Below are 18,644 nucleotides of genomic sequence, written 5' to 3' on the forward strand. Positions count from 1 at the left end.
ATAATACAAATATACTGTATACAATACATTATAACTTCTGAGATATAATTTCAGGGTTCCCACTCTTTTTAAGGCACAATTTTCCAGGACATTTCCGGGACATTTTATGAGCCCAACCGATGTAATATTTAACACGAGAGGTCATGCTGTATATTGTGGTTATTAGATTGTTATTTTTTCTGAATTCCATATTCAACAGTTTAATCACATTTTGCTGTCAAAATGGAGTCTATTCAAATGAATTCATTGAAACTTTAATCAAATGAAAATAGAATTCATTTAATCATTTTTTTAAACATAAAATTAAATTTTTTTTTATTGTAGTACATATAAACAGTAATGTTATATATATTTTTTGCCTTTTTGTCCCATTGTATTTTGGTGTTTCTGTGTGTTAACATTTTGATGGTAGTTTCTAACCTCCGGATTAAATACATTCAGTATATATTCTGTACACTTTAGAGTGCTCTGCTCTCTGTCATCTATAAAACACAGAGATGTGATGATCATGATGCTGTGTTTTCAGTGTACGAGGGGACAGATTCACACATTCATTTTGAAGCATGCAGCACCTGCAGATTATTTATTTATTTTATGTAATCACAGCCTTTTGCGGTTATAAAATGACACTAGGTAATATTGCTATTTTAATTTCATTAATTGTGCATTCAAACATTCATTTTCGTCCCAAACACATGATGTCAATTCCGTGACATTACGTGTTTTGTAGCTAATGCCATTTTTATGACTGGATTCCGTGATTCCCATCCGTGTTTTCCGCATCGTGGAAATCATCAGGTTCTACATGTGGTAACCACGGTGTAAGCGAACTCTGATTGTTGCATTATTAAAAATGAATTCACATCCTGATCAGCATCACCACGTTATCACTGCAGGGTGTGAATTCTTTTTTTTTTTTTAAATCTGCGGTCCGACCATTGTCAATGTCTTAAGTTTACAACTCAAATGTTTTTAAAGTTAACATTACAGCAATGTCGGAACAAACTAATCAGATTTTGCATTATATCAATACATACTTTAACTATTTTGAGCGTTGTTATATTAAAATATTTTCCAGGACAAATAATTATTTTACAGGACATTTAGGTATTTTTATTTTTTTATTTTCAATGACTGGAAACCTGCATTGCCAAATTCCAGGTATTCCAGAACGCTTGGGAACCCTGAATTTGATATTGTTATAATGCATTATAGTCCAAGATATAACTATGAATAGATAAGTATTATAATGCATTATAATTGATGTTACAATTATTATTGAGAAGTTATAACTTATTATAAGGTGTATTATGTGACATTACAGGTGGAATACAATGCATTTAGAATGCATTATAAATATGCATTCTGCATAAATGAAAACGGCCATTTTTGTAGTAAATGTTGCATAAATGTACAAGTATGCGACTTTGCCATTTCAGTGAAAACCATATATCAGATTTCTGTACAGTCACTAAAATTCTCTAAATGCATAGTATTTAACATGCACAGCTAATATTTTAAACATGTACGTGAGTAAATAAGATGATTGACATTCAAGTGACCCCCTGTGCGCATGTCGCTCTCTTACAGTCTAAAGTCTGGCGCGCATATGTTTAATTTAGTTTTATCGAGTAGATGGAGATTAAATAGCGGGCATGGTGCAACACGGGGAAGTTGTTACTCGTATTATCCGAAGATAAACACGGGAATAGCCGTATTAATTAGCCATGGCATGGTACGCTTTTTATTTGTAATGCATCACCGTTTCGTGTGAATGTGCCCTTTGCCCCTTTATTTACAGACTGAACTGCGCCATAGAAATCCCGATTTTACCCCCTGCCGTCTGCTCTCCGTTGCACGTTCCCTCCATGCACCTGCGGACACATATATTCGTATATTCGTGTGTTACGAGGTTTCTTTCGTTCGCTGCGACTCGGATACAAAAGTTGCGTTATGGTGCACGAAAGTTCAGCTCGTGAGCAGTTACTGCTAATGTGCTAATGCGCGCTCGAGATCTCGGACAAGCCGGCCGAATCAGTCTCTGATATAAAACATCGCTTAATATCCTTTATTGACAGTATACGGAACTGTCGGTTTGAAACGTCATCGAGATAATGACATACGTTTGACCGTTCTATTTGCCCGCATCCAAGTCAACCGGCTTTACGTATTTGCGCGCGACGCTTTGACATTTACTAGTCGCGAAAATATATGTTTGCTATTTGCTATTCTGCTTTATATTCGCACGATTGCAGGGTAACTTGTACTGGAGTTTGTATTGGAGGGGCGTTTACCGTTTCGAAGCTAACAGCAGCAGCAGAAGCGGTTTGATGGGCAGATAATGGGCTGTCTGGAGTTTGACAAGCAGCTTATGTAATGCTGGCGATTCCCCCGCTCGACCGACCGCCAGTCTTGGCCCAAAAAACAAGAATAACGACGATTATTCAGAGCGCGACGTAAAGTTTCTCTTGCACGCGACGTCGTGAAGGCGTGAGATGTTTTCGCGGCTCGCGCTGCTGTGAAACACCGTGTCGACGCAGCAACGCGTCTTGTAAGATCTTGTAACATTTATTGACCATGAGGGAAGTTAACCGAGCAACTGTCGCGAACATGATCTGAACCATATTACAGCTTTGGACTACAGAAATGCACTTTTCTTCATAAATCTCATAAAGGTAAGTGGCTGTCGTGTAAATATCATGCACTTGGATTCATTTGCTTTTCGAGCGTGGTGAATGCAGAATTATACACCATCTGCACTTTTTTTAGTCTCGTTTTTTTATTCTTCTTGAATTGATTTTCGCGCATTTCAAACAATAACCCATATAGCTGCTCCCATAGCTTTGGATTGCGTTGTTTTTAAAGCTGATCTCACTGCCTAGAATGTAAGATATTTGGAACACTTGGTATGTTTTAAGTTTAAATCACATCGTTGGATTCGTTTCTTACTCCTGATAAGTGATCAAGTAAATATGGGTGCTTCTGCATTGTATGTATGTGTGTTTATAAAGCTTTAATCTGCATTACGCGGTTCAAATCATTGTGGGTGCAGTAGCGGAGCTCGACCGACAGGTGGCAGCACTGCGGTGCAACGGCTGAGGTGTTTATAGGATTTTTATAAGTTTTAATGTCGCTACGCGTCTCAATTCATCATCTGAGCAAACAATAGCAACCATCAAGCTCAATTTTGTAGTATGATTTTGAATGCGCTGTAGTACTTTAATAAAAACTTACAAGAACTGCATTTATTAGTAGTGTAATGCATACTATACATTCATACGACATATGCTAGGAGATAGAAAACATGACCCTCGTGCAAGGGTCAATTTAAATGGTTTGAGCGATTAAAGCTGAAACCTTTCTTTTATCGACAGATAGAAGGGAAAGAAAATGAAATCTGCTAAACCCATTCATTATATGACCCTGAGAGATGAAGTCTTTTGTCCTAGCATTTAGATAGACATGTAGTTTGATATCGTATATCTCATAAACTCCAGGCGGGTTAAGTCCAGACATGCAACACTGAAAGTCTGAAGCCTGAAAATTTCCTGAATAACCCAACAACTTCAACTTATTACACATTCACCTTAATATAAAATTCTTGATACACATAGTCTTTGTTCACATCTACCTTATTTAAAAGTAATTGCTTTATTAAAGACAGGAACTGAGGTAATTCCATTGAAATTTCTGATCCATTTGATCTGTTAAAGGAATATTCCGTGTTTAATACAAGTTATGCTCCATTGACAGCATTTGTGGAATATTGTTGATTACCACAAAAAATTATTTCGACCTGTCCGTCCTTTTCTCAAAAAAAAAAAAAAAAAAAAAATCAAGGCACTTACAATGGAAGTGAATTGGGCCAATCCATAAACATTAAAATATTCACTATTTCAAAAGTATAGCCACAAGACATAAACAATATGCATGTCAACATGATTTTAGTGTGATAAAATTGCTTACTAACCTTTTCTGTATGAAGTTATATCCAGTTTGACAATCGTTAAATAACTTTACAACTCAAATAATACATGAGTTTTAACAGAAGAATTAATGTAAGTGCTTTTATAAAATTATAAACTTCACATTTCTGCCTTTAAACCCTCCAAAAATTGGCCACATTCACTTTCATTGTAAGTGCCTTGATGCAACTTTGCTTATTGCTTCTTCTTTTTTTTTTAAAGAAAAGGAGAGACTATTCAAAATTATTTTTGGGGGGTAATCAATATTATGCCACAAATGATCTCGACTGAGCTTAACTTGTATTGAACCCGGAATATTCCTTTAAGCATAATGCCCCTATAATTAGTTTGATTTTGCAACTTGAGAATATACAAAATTGCAGTTGTTTATGGATAATGACATTTTAGCTAAGTTAAAGTATGAATTCCAAAGTAATGAACATTTTGATGATTTTGAGATTGATGATGTATTTTCTTTTTTCCTCCTTGAATGTGTCTTTAAGATGCCACTGATTATAAAAAAATCTAGATTTTTAAGCATTTTTTGTTTTGGGGTGAATTTTGTGCAACTCCAGAAAGCAATGGCAGTCAATGGGAAAATCTTGATTTTTAAGCACCTTTTACTTTGAGGTGACTATTGTGTGATTTTAGGAAGCTGTGACATTCAGTAACAGATTGGAGTGTCAGCTACTGTTATGTGTATGTTTTAACCATTTTTAATAAAAAAAATATCTGTAAACAAATGTTACAATTCTGCTACGCCGAGTCTCTTAGAGTTAAGATATGATGCCTTTTTATTTGTTGAAAATATTAACATAACTTTTTCATATCTTCATCTGTACGATAGGATCAAGATTATGGATCGTGGACTGAAACGTGGCAATAATGAGGCAGACAGTTTAACATTCGGGGATTGTATTGAAAGAGGCCTCGTGCCTGATATTGCTGTCAGTGTATCCACTTTAAATACACAAAGCGATTTCTCAAACGGACTGAGTTGTAGTGACAATCACAAACATCTCTCGATGGCAGAGCCATCCCCAATAGGACATAACATCCAGGAACCAGATGTTAAGATATTTAAACCCTTCAGAATGCAGCACCAGCAAAAGGTAAAAGAGCCCCTTGGTCTCTGCATTGGGGAGAACTTTTCTCTCTTGGACGAGAGCATTGCGAACTTAAATCGAAGTTCTGGCCTCCACGTCCCCGACACTTTCACAGTGAAAATGGAGGAGTTTTCTCCTATGGATAAAGACTTTCCATCCTTTGGCCAGCAGGATAAGGATGGTAATGAGAGACTTATTGCAGACAACACCTTGGATATCCTTAAGGATCTGGACTTTCCTGGCTCCCTATCAGACCTGAATGAGTACTACGTTTCCGATGAGACTGCCTTTCTCTCGTCCCTGCAAGTGGATGATGCCCTGCTGGGAGAGAGCAACTTGCTGAAGGAGACCAGCCCTGTTGTCACTGGCAACAGCGCGACCTGTACAAATGTGAACGGCACGGGAACGCGACAGCAGATGGTGGAACCCAGTGTCAACATGCCCGTCATAAAGACGGAGAAAGACACAGACTTTATCCAGCTGTGCACACCGGGTGTCATCAAACAGGAGAATGAGAGGCGGAGCTACTGTCAGATGTCAGGAATGGGTGGGTCTCATTGCGGCTCCAACACGGTGGGAGATATGGGCGCACAGGGATTCCACTATGGAGCCAACACAGCTGTGAATTTACCAGACCAGAAACCTGCGTTTGGCCTATTTTCTCCCCTACCTGCCTTAAATGACAGCTGGGTTCGAGGAAATGGATACGGGGATCCATCCGGAATGCAGAGAGCCAATGAGACATTACTTCCGTCCAGCTACTCCTACAGCAGGTAGGACCTAGTATTGAGGGCTGATGAATGAGTGGCCTTGATTATTATGATTGCAAATGGTGATCTGGATTAATGGTGAAAAATGGGGCTATGTTTGCTACAAAATAAAATCAACAAGGATGAAACTAGTGGGCTGAGGTAGTGGGCATTATTTTGCAGGTATGTCCATTATGGGAATTGGTAAAAGAAAATCACATTATTTTTATGGAGGCAATATTTGCTCACTGGAATGTTTTTTTTCAGGGCTTTTTTTATTTAAATCTTTATTAGGACATATTTTAATCTCTGAAATATTACAATGTGTGGACACAGTTGTCAAATACTTCAATTGATTCAGTTACTTGAAATGGTCAATACCATATGTACTAGACAGGCCTATAATAGAATATTATGAAATATGTCTAATAACAAATAAAACAAAAGAGGAATTCACTACGTGGCATTTTGAAAATCTGGGGGAATTGTTTGTCTATCTTGATGGCAGTTTTACCCCGAGCCCTGGTTAATTTCGAACCCTGATGGTATTGTAGAGTTGTTTGCTGGCATGCACGAAATCTGCAGACACTTGTCACATTTTCTGCGATGATTTTAAGGGAAAATGTGCAGGATTGTACAGAATATAGCTGATGTGTTTTAATTTTTTTTTTTTTTAAATACTTCTTCCTATAAAGCCATTCATAGGTTGATTTCACCAAAAAATGGTTGCTCTATGGCACTTTCAAAACATCGCTCAGTTTGATTGCGCTTCCCAACCAACCAAAAACACCACTGTTGGCTCAACCAATTGCTTGAGTTTGGGGTGTGACTATTTGTTTGCTTGACAAATGGCGTAACATATTTAATAAACAAACACACAAAGTAGAACTTTGTGAATAACACCATTCATATTCTGCAGAAATATGCAGATTTCTGCATCTGCAGATTTCCTGTTGGTCTGATAATAAGTAGGGCTGGGTAAGCATATTGATTTTCGTATTTATCATGATCCTCATCTGAATGATTCTAAATATTGATTCTTAAAGTAGCTGGATCCTTTTATTTATTTATTTATTTTTATAAAGTTTACTTCAGTTTTGGTTGTATTGGTTATTATATCTGTTAAAAAAATTGGTCATTGACAAATTAGGTTGTCAGAGGTGATAACATTTTTTAATCTTTTAAATATCTAGTTGAAAACATACGTCAGTCTCATAGAAATGTAATCTTTGAGTCCATTTTGGTTTCACAATAAAAAAAAAAAATAAAAAAAACATGTATAGCATTTTCTACAATGAATAAATTAATAAGTAATAATAAAAATATTGACTTTAAAGGAACAGTTCACCCAAAAAATGAAAATTCTCTCATCATTTACTCTAACGAATGAGTCTACAGAGCTGAAATATTCTTCTAAAAATCTCAGTTTGTGTTCAGCTGAAGAAAGAAAGTCATACACATCTGGGATGGCATGAGAATGAGTAAATCACAAGAGAATTTTCAGTTTTGGGTGAATTATCCCTTTAGCCCCAGAAATAATATTAAAATGACTTTGAACTCAGTAATTAAAAATGTGTTAATCATAGAAGAGGTGTATTCAAGTAATTTACAGTACTGTGCAAAAGTCTTAGGCACACAAGATGTTTCACAAAAGCATTTGTATTAAGATGGTTATTTATATCTTCAGCTTTAGTGTGTCAATAGGAAATATACATTTTAGACTCCCAAACATTACTTTTGCAAATAGAAAAGATTAGAATAGAAGAACAGGGAGCCCTGCAACAGATGTCATGGCCCCCACAAAGCCCCCCACTGAACATAGTGTCAGTCTGAGATTACATGAAGAGACAGAAGCAGTTGAGACAGCCTAAATAGATAGAAGAACTGTGGTGAATTCTCCAAGAAACTTGAAACATCCTATCTGCCAACAACCAAGGAAAACTGTATCCAGGTGTACCTACGAGAATTGGTGCTGTTTTAAAGGCAAATGGTGTCACATCGAATATTGATTTAGCTTTTTTTATGTTTACTGGACAGTGTATGACATTAAGTGATAAATGAAAACTATTTATTTCATTATTTTTGAAGACATCCTCACTATGCAACATTTTTCACAAGTGCCTAAAACTTTTGCACAGTACTGTATATAAGTGAATTTCAATTGTAATGTATTTCTGAGTAATTTTAGATCTGGACAAAAAAAAAAAGTGTCACATCGTTGACCCATCTGTTAAATAAATAGCAATTAAACTGTATAGTATAATAGTTTAGACCATGTTGTTGTTTATTTTATTTTATTATATTTTCGTTTTGTACCGAGTTAGAAGGTTACCTGTCTAATTTACAGCATTAGCTAAGAGCGCATTTCCTTCATAAGTAAACAAAATGGACATTATAACTGAAACATAAAAAATTAAAATAAAAAAATAATCGTATGGTAACTGATATCAAATCGAATTGAGAGCTTGAATCAGAATCCAATCAAATCGGGAAATCTGTATCGATACCCAGCCTTAGTAATTAGTACATAGTGTAGATCTATTTCACATGTGGCATATTTTGAAAAGCATAAAGCTGACCACAAAACCCCTTATATTTTTCGGATGCACAGTATTATAAAGCTTGATAAAGCTGTTAATTGCAGCTTTAATTAGTCAGGTTGAATCGGAGTGTGTTCTTCTCTCATGAGCCTGTGTGTGCTGATCTGTATTGGTGCTGTGCCTGCCCAGCACAAACACATGGGCCTCTTGGAGCTCCCCTTGGCTCAGAACAACACACACATGTGCTTCTCTCTGAGCCAGCATCCAGGAGGCTGTAAGCATTGTTAACACCATCGAGTAGAGCACTGGGCCGATATATCACTGAATCGCTGGAGTACATGATGTTGTTTGTCGAGTGGAGGGAAGTGAACAAGTTGCTGTGAGCCAATATGGCTGAAAATCCTTGTAGTACTGGAAACAATAACTGCGCATGTCAGTGGTTTGCAGTTCAAATGAAATGACTTTTCTGCTTGGGGCAGGGATTTTACTTTTTAAAGATAATCACACAGTGTAAAGTTTCAATGAGAAGTTGACGCGTTACCTCAGAGGCTAAAATGTAAATTAAATGCTCTGGAAGATACTAAAAGATAATGTAGTTTAGTTGGTCTGTGTTACACCATAAACTCATGTTTGCTTTTGAGCATGCTGCTAATTTGAACATTAAGTACAAATCTGTTTATTGAACCGGCATGGTGTACAGCACGAAATAATCAGTCACTTATTATTTGATAATGTTTTGTTATTGTTTTCCTGTCCACCGCGCCGTTCGCATTTGCGCAAGAAAACCTTTAAACCTTTTTACCAATGACAGTCTTGAATGCTATTCTGACAGTCTAGTTAGAAAGCTAAACCAAGTTGGACACATTTCTGGACCGTTTATTGCGATGTTAGGGGAAACTTATCAATTCTAGTTAACTGTAATTTCCCCTGACTCACTTTTCATTAACAGATATTAGTTTATCAATTAACATTTCCATGATTTGTTGTGTGTTTTTCTGCCAAATGGAAAGTTTAGTGACACTAAACCACTTTATGCTTCATTAATTGCTTTTATTTCCAAAATTAATTTCCTTGATAGATATGCAGTAACAACTGAATGACAGGAATTCATTGTCTATCAATCTGTTGTTTTTTTTTTTTTTTTTTAGTCTTAAAAACTGCTGACACAAACTGATAGTTTTTTTTTTTTACTGTCTATTCTAGTTGAAGCCTTACTTTGAGGATCTTACCACATTGGAAAGGTTTAATATCTTTATATTTTTGCTTGAGGTCAGGAATGTAACCTGCCACTGAAAGTGATGATTTATCAAACATTCCATAAATTCTCATCCACATTTAGCATGTGAGTTCAGGTGAGAGACGAAGCAGTGCAGATCCGAAATAAGGTTTCAAATAAAAACCAGGTCATCATGATAATATTTTTGGAATGTCTTTGCATTAACAGTTAATACAGCAGCCGGGTAGTGTACATTTGCAATTCTCCTTGGAAACTCTGGCCTACTTTTTAAAAATATCACTTCACTTTTCCAACAGTGTCTGTGATGTTTTACTTTGAACCGGTTAACCCTATAGCTGTTGCTTATATCACACTTTTTATCATCTTTAAAGGCACCATGAAATCTTGTTACAAGCAGAGTTTTCTTTCCTGTATTGACACAGCGCTTTGTCATATTGTGGAGAGACACAGGTCAAAACAGTTCATGGGGGGTGCAGTGGGAGAAAGAGTATTACGAAATAGCATGTAAAGTTTGGTGTAGTATTTAAAGTTTGGTATAACTGATCAAGTTCATATACTATATGAACTGGACAGTTTTTTTATTTTGAAATGTTAACCAGTTGTGTTGTATAGTCACTATAATCTGCCACACGACGAAAACACTTCGAAATAATAAGATGCAACACAACAAAATTATCAGAAAATAAATGGTTATTAAAATGCTGTACATATAAGTGCTCTCACCGATACCCGGTTGGGCTTCTACCAGAACTCAGTGCACATAACTTTATCAACATTTACTAGAATCTGTAGTGGGCAATTATGCGAAAATTGCGTCACAGTATGTGCAGCTATTCTTGTGTACCGGCAGCTCTTAAAAGGTGTCCTGTTCCCACGAAAATGGGCTGTATGCAGTTCCCCGTATGGGACGAAATTAACATTATATTACCAACCAAGTAATTTTCATGACATTCAGTTCCGTTAAGGGTTCTTGAACGTGCATCCTTCAGGAGATGCGGACAGAAAACCAAACTAAAAAAGACAGTGTTTTTCAGCACTGCAACACTGCTACTGAATCTACAGTGCGAGACATAAAGCGTGACCAGTGTAGTCCGATTCCCAAACAATTGACTCTTTTGAGCCAGTTCTTTTGAATCTACAGCACAAACATTTCTGGTTAAAATGAGCCCACACACAATGTAATCGGTTGCATAGATCATTAGATAATCTCCACGAAGCACAATGTGCACACAGCACATAATGTAATATCTGGCTAAAAACACATTACAATTCCTGGATCATATGACTTCATCGGAAATTATAAAAGTATGGTGCCCAGCGTCATGGAATGCTAAACTAATCGTATTAGGATTCAGATCGCTGGAACTAGAGGTGTAAGTCATCCAAATATGGGCAGAGAGGATCGTTCACTCTAATTACATATGGCCACCAGAATCAATGATGGCTCAAATGACACAGAATGGAGATCTCGTTACTCATGCATGAATGCTTTGGAGAGAGAACATACCTTCATTGTTGTATTTGCATGTATAATTAGTTCTTATGTACAATTATTATGTTTTATTTGTTTGGAGAGGCTTTTGAACAATTGACGATGTTTTTGAACACTAGGATAAATTATTTTTGTAATGCTATAACTTCTGATTGTTGTATCAACACAAATTTTTACTCAGTTACAGGTGACATGATTGCAACTAAAAAAAAAAAACGTTTTTCTTGGAGCTACCTTAATTATACCCATAATGTCAAATTAGAAAAATAAGAAAGAAGTACCTTTCTGACTCAAGTTTTTTGTGATTTTTCAGCAGTTTCTTATGCTAAGATTCTCATAATTTATTTTTTTTGTCACACATTATACATTTTGAACATATACCATGAAAATTCTTTTTTTTTTCACATATCCCCGCTAAGCTGGGGTCAGAGTGCAGGGTCAGCCATGATACGGTGCCCCTGGAGCACATAGGGTCAAGGGCCTTGCTCAAGGGCCCAACAGTGGCATCTTGGTGGTGCTGGGGCTTGAACCCCCAACCGCTGAGCCACCACTGCCATTTATCATATTTTAAAATATCTAAAAATCCTTTAAAAAATATGCATTCACCCGAGAAGCAGCATACAAGATATTTAGACTTGCTTTTAGAGAATAGATCTTGAATATAAGTATATTTTGTCTTTACTGCACTCGCAGAAGAATAACCAAGTGAAAAAATACATATATATACAAAATACACTTATATTTAAGATATATTCTCTTAAAGCAAGTCTAAATATCTTATATGGTGCTTCTCAAGTAAATGTATCTTGTTTTAAGGATTGTTAGACAATTTTAAATGGAAAACAAGATAAAAATACTTGATAAAAATAGGATTTTTTGCAATGAATTTCTTTACTGAATTAAACTTAAAAATTATGTTTTCCCTTTAATTCAGTGAATGTCAATTAGAGATATTTTTAAAAGATGATTTTGTCCTCTTTATTGTTAATAAGCACGTTTAATACAACAAGCTGAATAATCGGTTAAGAGCTAATGATTAATCGTTGCAATAATCGCAGAATAGTCGAATAATCGGTCTAATAATCCTTAGATTAATTGATTATCAAAATAATCGTTAGTTGCAGCCCTACTGTGTAATAGGGGTTAAAATGTAACAGATGTGCTCTCTGTGTCTCCTTCTCTTTCTGTTGCACAGTCCTTTTCTGGCATACCCATTCCTCAAATTCCAGACCATTTTAAGTGTACATGATCAAATAAACCCGTGGTTCTTAATTTTTTTTTGTTGCTTCAGATTGGGCTGCTAGGTGAAGTGGCACCGCGGTGGAGTCCCACTGGCGGTGATGTGCACGTAAATGTATCAGCTTATAAGACCTTGCGAAAACCTGAAATAAATGTTTGAAATAATAGCATATAATGAGTATAGTGAAGTATTAGATCCTTTGTTACTGTGTTGTCGATTCTTAATGCTAGAGACATATTAATTTTCAGTTTTTTAGAGACTTTAGGATTTTACACTACATAGTGCATTGTTTCAGCACCGGCATTTTCACAACGCGAGTTACGCATCCTAGCGCAACTTAAGTTCACTTGTGCATTTGCTTTAATGTAAATATTGGCTGTGAAGTTAACATTAACCAAGATTAATAAATGCTGTAAAAGAGAACATTTACATTTATTAATTTAGCAGACACCTTTATTCAAAGCACTTATTCAAAGGAAAGATACAACATAAGCAATACATCTTAAAGAGACAGTAACATGAGTTCAAGAATTTCACACACTATTGCCGAGAATTTCACACACTATTTCACTTGTGTATATGGTTGTGTGACAATAAAAGTGATTTGATTTGATTTGACATGAAAAGTGCTGCAATAAAAAGTTTCAGTTGTATTAGAAAAAAAGGAGCAAAGACAGATATTAGAGTGCAATAAAAATATATATATATTTTAAGAGTGTAGGGTTAAGTGCTTATTGATAATTCTTATTTCATGTTAACTACTGCGTTAAGTAATGTGTAATGAAAACAACCTTATTGTAAAGTGCTTTTATAACATAAAAATGTGGACGCCTTTGCTCTGTTTTTCCTGTAAGCGTTTGTTCCACACAAGACAGATTACACTTGCTCAAAATGTGTCAACTTTTCTGTGGTTTATAGTTTTTGGAAAGGATTCATTTGTGCTAAGCATTCTTTTTCAAATGCCTTTGTACAGTAGAAAACAGCAGAAGGAAATGCTACAGTTTTCAGACCAGTGGAATGTGGGTCACATTGGTGCCACTGACAAACATCTATCTCGCTCTATTTATGGAATCCAGTAGTTGTTCATCTTAAATTAAGGCATTGTTAGAGCCATGCACACACCTGAAACTCTGCATATGACCCATCTAACTAAACAGTAAACAAAGACCATCTCTTTAAAGGGATAGTTCTCTCAAAATTGAAAAAAATTGTCATGATAACAGAATTTTAGTTTTTGGCTAAACTGTCTCTTTAAGGACAAAGTTTTAAGAGGTTTTCTGCTTTGCTCTTCAAGCGGGAGCCCTTGGCCTGATTTCCTGGCTCCAGCAAAAGCATCTGCCCTCCCCTGAATATCATTGGAGGAGGAGCTGTACTGTAAGTTGGCCCAGAGCCAGCTGGACTAAAGTTGCAATTTTGCCCTCAAGCTTTGTGAATACCTCCCCTTTGACTGCTGTTTGTTTTGAGTTTTCGGAAAGCTTTGCTTGGATTTGCACTCAGTGCTGAGTTATTGCAGTCTGTGGAATGCAATACCTGATTTCTGTGGAAATCTCGTTGGCCCTTTAGTGCTTTTCACTGCAAATTCATTATGTGTTTTTTCAGCTGTTCACACATTGAATTGTGAGTGTTTGTGATTAACACTTAAGCTGTGCTGTCTTCCAGAATTAAAGCCCGATTTTAAGATTAGTGCATTAGACAGATGTCCTTTTCTTTGACTAAGGTGATGTGCAGCAGGACATGATTTTGGTTGCTGGAGAGAACATCTTTTGCTAAAAAGGAAAAAAATTAAAGCTCTTTTGTTTGCCTGGAAAAGATCAAACCCCTAAAGGTGCAGTCACATTTACCTTTGCATGGCAAAATTCCATGGATAAAATACAGTCATCTCAATGTGAATTTTGTGCGATGGACTTCCAGTAGCAAAGAATGTCCCCTCGTGGGCCTCACGTGGAGTTCAAGTTTGGTGAACTATGACCAATAGGAGGTTCCTTGGTTTGACAGTGACCTCTGTGTGGGTGGTGCTTCATACACAGCTACACTGAATATTCACAGTGGACAAGGATATCATTATAGCGGCATGTTTCCTTTCTAACTTCTCTCCCAGAGTTTAAAGTGCAGCATTAAAAAGAGGCTGCATGGGTGTTAGTTTTTTGCTGGTTTAACACACGCTCAACGTCCGCCCATGCCTTCTTCGGCCATGGAATTTTGCCGTGCAAAGGTGAATGTGACCGCGCGTCAAGAGCTTAATTTTACAAAGGACTGGTCTGAGAAACTGCCAATAAACTGTTTCGATTTTATTGCACAATGTTGCATTGAATAATCAAAAACATAAGTAGCCCACTCCTCTTTGCACAATATTTGAAGCATAGCATACTATAGTATGGACACTCTTTTTTTAATAGCTGATGCTAATGGCAGGGTGGCAGATGGCCTATATTCACACTTAACCGTTAATCGGCAAAGCATGCAGGGATATCGGTTATGCCGATAATTTCTGTCTCCAATATTGACCGATTAGTCTACGTGGCTAACCCGATCTCATGACAAGTCATAATGGTAGTATGCGATGGTGAAATTGTAAGAAATCAAGTTCACCTGTACAAAAATTCACAACTTTTACTCACATAGAGAAAAATAAAGGTATCAATGAATGATGTTATTACAATTTTTCCTAAGTTTAACCCCTAACCCTGTGGTCGGGAACCTTTTTTCACTAAGGAGACAATTTTTTAATTTTTGGTTGATGCATTTTTTCGAAAGAGCCACAGCACAAACTAATAATTTACTATTTTCAAAAAACAAAGTTTTTCAATAAAATAAAATGTTTATATTGCCCATAGACTACTCAAAAACTCAAAAACAAACAAATATGCAACAATTAATAGGTAATATGTTGCAATATTGAATGGAGTACACGTGTTTGTGCGGGCCTCCATAAAATTACATGAAAAAGTTCACTTCCCTTTTGGGCTTTAACGATAATCACCTTAAAAAATATCGCAATATCCAATTATATCAGTGAATATTTTTGCTTCATTGATTTTGCTTTAAAAATTAAATTAATTTATTGAAACACGAAAAACCTCAACAAAAGACGTTTCTAAATTCAAATTTTAAATGAAATGAAAAAAGCAATTAAAATAACAAAGTGATAAAAAAAAATCATAGATATAACCACCTCCCCAAATCCAAACATTTACCGTCTCCAACGGCCCCATTTGCCATCACGCAAGTTATCTGTAAACGACAACAGGTGAAAAATTACTAATGGCCTACAGATTAAGAACTAAAGACAATTATAAATGTAAAGATAATAATAATAATAATAATCATAATTAATAAGCTTAATAAATTCCCTTGTGTTCCCAAAAAAATGCTGCCAAATTTGTGTTCTTATCGAATGGGTTTGCATTGCACTTTGGTAAAACAGTTAATGCTGCCTAAAAAAAAGAAAATAAAGCTCAATTTTAGGTTCAAGGTGTCTTGTATTTGTGATGAGGAGGAGGGCGTGGCCAGGGAGAGAGAGTGGGAGGGCTCTTCTGCCCTCTGATAAGCCGGCATATGGTCCTTTACCAGTTGGATGGCCTCCTCCAGCGACGCCGCACAGTGGCATTGGACCCACTCCGCCGTTCCTTTCGGTAGACGATGGAGAAGCTGCTCCAGCACCATGAGAACAGTAACTCCCTCGGCGTCGTGGTCCTCAGCCAGCAGCCACTTCCGGCAGGTGTCCCGGAGCTGTTGACTGAAGGCAAATAGGTGGCCGCGCCCATCCAACTTCATCGACTGGAAGAGATGGGGGCTGCTGGGTCCAGGGTCGCGGCTGTAGCTTTCTCCTGGTGTAATAGGCTCCAGATCGCGTGCTGGTCCTCTGCTTGAGCTTGGAGCACCTGGAATAGGCGATCCTAGTGCTGGCATAGCTCAAGCAGGACCTGATGTTGCACATGGTGCATACTGGCGAGGGACTTGATGACTTCCGCCAACTGCGAGGACTCAATGCCGGCATATTTCCTCCAATTCTCCCAGGTGTCGGTACCACTGTAACAGATAAAGGATGGGCAAGGAGAAGGCAGGAACCAGCTGAACAGTCAACATAAAGGTTTAATGATATAAATGTACTTAAAACAACTTAAAACATTAACGAAAAGACACACATGCAGCGCGGTCACTTGCGTCTCTCTCTCCCAAACCGGCGTCTCCAGCTGCCCCTTATCTCGCTTTTCCGTTGATCAGCTGTTTCAGCGCCGGCCGTGCTCCATCACTGCCCGGCCACACCCTCTCTCCTCGTCACAGTATTATTTTATGATTTTGTTCAATACAAATACATACAGTATTTGTTACTAAACCTGCGGAGTTGTATTCACAATGCGTAAGAGCGAACTGCTCCGTGGAAATAAAGCAAAACTCACAGCACCTCCTGAGATGATTGGAGATCATTTGCAGCATTCTTATTGATGACATTATTCTTGCAAACAGTTTTCAGACAAATGAAACCGAGAAAAAGGAGTGATAACGTCCTGGTTACTTTCGTAACCTCCATTCCCTGATGGAGGGAACAAGACTTTGTGTCGATGTAGTGACACTAGGGGTCACTCTTGGGAGCCCCAAACACCTCTGATTTTGAAAAAAGTCCAATGAGAATTGGCGAGTGGAATTTGCAGGCGAGTGAAGTGGTCTCATATAGATCAACCCGAGTGGTGTGGCCACCGCTGAGGATGCCATATGCCCCAGGAGCCTCTGAAAATGTTTCAGTGGAACCGCTGTCCTCCATCTGAATGCCTTCAGTCAGTTCAGCACCAACTGTGCACGCTCGTTCGTGAGGCGTGCCGACATCGAGACTGAGTCCAACTCCAAGCCGAGAAAAGTGATGCTCTGAACCGGGGAGAGCTTGCTCTTTTCCCAGTTGACCCGAAACCCCAGCCGGCTGAGGTGCGTGAGCACCAGGTCCCTGTGCGCACACAACACATCCCGAGAGTGAGCTAGGATTAGCCAGTCGTCGAGATAATTGAGGATGCGGACACCCACTTCCCTTAGTGGGGCAAGGGCTGCCTCTGCGACCTTCGCGAAGACGCGAGGGGACAAGGACAGGCCGAAGGCAAGGACCTTGTACTGGTACGCCCGGCCCTCGAAAGCAAACCATAGGAAGTGTCTGTGTCGAGGTAAAACCGAGACATGGAAGTACGCGTCCTTCAGGTCTACCGCTGCGAACCAATCTTGATGCCGGACGCTCGCTAGAATGCGTTTTTGCATCAGCATCTTGAATGGTAGTCTGTGCAATGCCCGGTTCAGTACTCGCAGCTCCAAGATTGGCCGCAACCCACCGCCTTTCTTCGGTGCGATGAAGTTCATCTCGGCCGGAGGGACAGGCTCTATTGCACCGTTCCATAGAAGGGTAGTGATCTCTGCACGCAGGTAGCAGCGTTTTTGCCCTTCACTGAGGTGAAGCAGATGACGCTGAACCTGGGCGGGCGCCTGGCGAACTGAATCGCGTAGCCGGGTCAGACGGTCCGGGTCAGCCATCGCGATGGGTTGGGAAGCACAAGCCATGCATCCAAGCTCCGGGCGAGGGGGACCAAGGGGACAATCTCGTCGGATGTACCGGCGGGTGGGGCCTCACGGCAGCACGTTGAGAGGGCTCGAGCCCTGTGGCCGTGCTGAGTCCAGGGACATCGAAGCACTTACCTGGCTCCTGATACCCACCATAGGATCGGCCGGGGAGGGGAGAGGAGGAATATCGTCCCCCCGCAGTCCGTTGGAACCAACCTGGTGTGGTGCCACAGCTGGGCGCGCAGAGGCGGGGAGCACAGCTCCTGCATCAATCCCAGGTCAGAACTACCCTTGTGCGGTTCTCTTAGTGCCTTGGCTTGGTGCATTGCAGGGAGAGCCATGGCGTGCAGGGCGGAGGTGGCCTGTCCAGCGGCACCGCAGGTCTTAATCGCCAGAGATGACGTAACCCTACAGGCGCTGGACGGGTGTCTCAGACGGCCTGCCAGGTGGCAGCGGTTTGTGGGCACAGGTGCACCGTAACCGCCTTATCCACCTGGGGAAATCGCCGAGTACCCCCTGGAAGCCCCAGCATCGAGGGTAGTGAGAGCGGAAGAGCTCAGAGACTGGGTCCGGGCAGTGAAAGGTGCCCGCCACGACCTCTTGGGCTCCTCATGCACCTCCGGGAAGAAAGGGACCAGGGCGGTGTGCAGCCGTGAGTGGCGCTCCGGGCCCAGGAACCGATCGTCAGGCTATGAGGGTTCAGGGGGTTGGAGGTTTCCACTCCAGCCTGACACACGCAGTCACCCGGGTAAGCATGGCTGCCAGCTGTGCGTCAGG

General features: G+C 39.1%; 1 protein-coding gene across 2 annotated transcripts in view; it reads left to right on the forward strand.

Annotated features, from left to right (window-relative positions):
- Nucleotides 1-1,350: 1,350 nt before the first annotated feature.
- The window catches only part of LOC127429340 (glucocorticoid receptor-like), a 111,098-nt gene continuing 93,804 nt past the window's right edge, over nucleotides 1,351-18,644 (forward strand). For both annotated transcript variants that reach the window (XM_051678317.1, XM_051678318.1), the window contains exons 1-2: nucleotides 1,351-2,675; nucleotides 4,813-5,844. In XM_051678317.1, coding sequence (XP_051534277.1) covers nucleotides 4,823-5,844 — 1,022 coding nt within the window. In that variant the 5' untranslated portion in view covers nucleotides 1,351-2,675; nucleotides 4,813-4,822. The remainder of the gene's footprint in view (nucleotides 2,676-4,812; nucleotides 5,845-18,644) is intronic.

This window comes from Myxocyprinus asiaticus, chromosome 38 (assembly GCF_019703515.2).
Source record: "Myxocyprinus asiaticus isolate MX2 ecotype Aquarium Trade chromosome 38, UBuf_Myxa_2, whole genome shotgun sequence".
NCBI lineage: Eukaryota > Metazoa > Chordata > Actinopteri > Cypriniformes > Catostomidae > Myxocyprinus > Myxocyprinus asiaticus.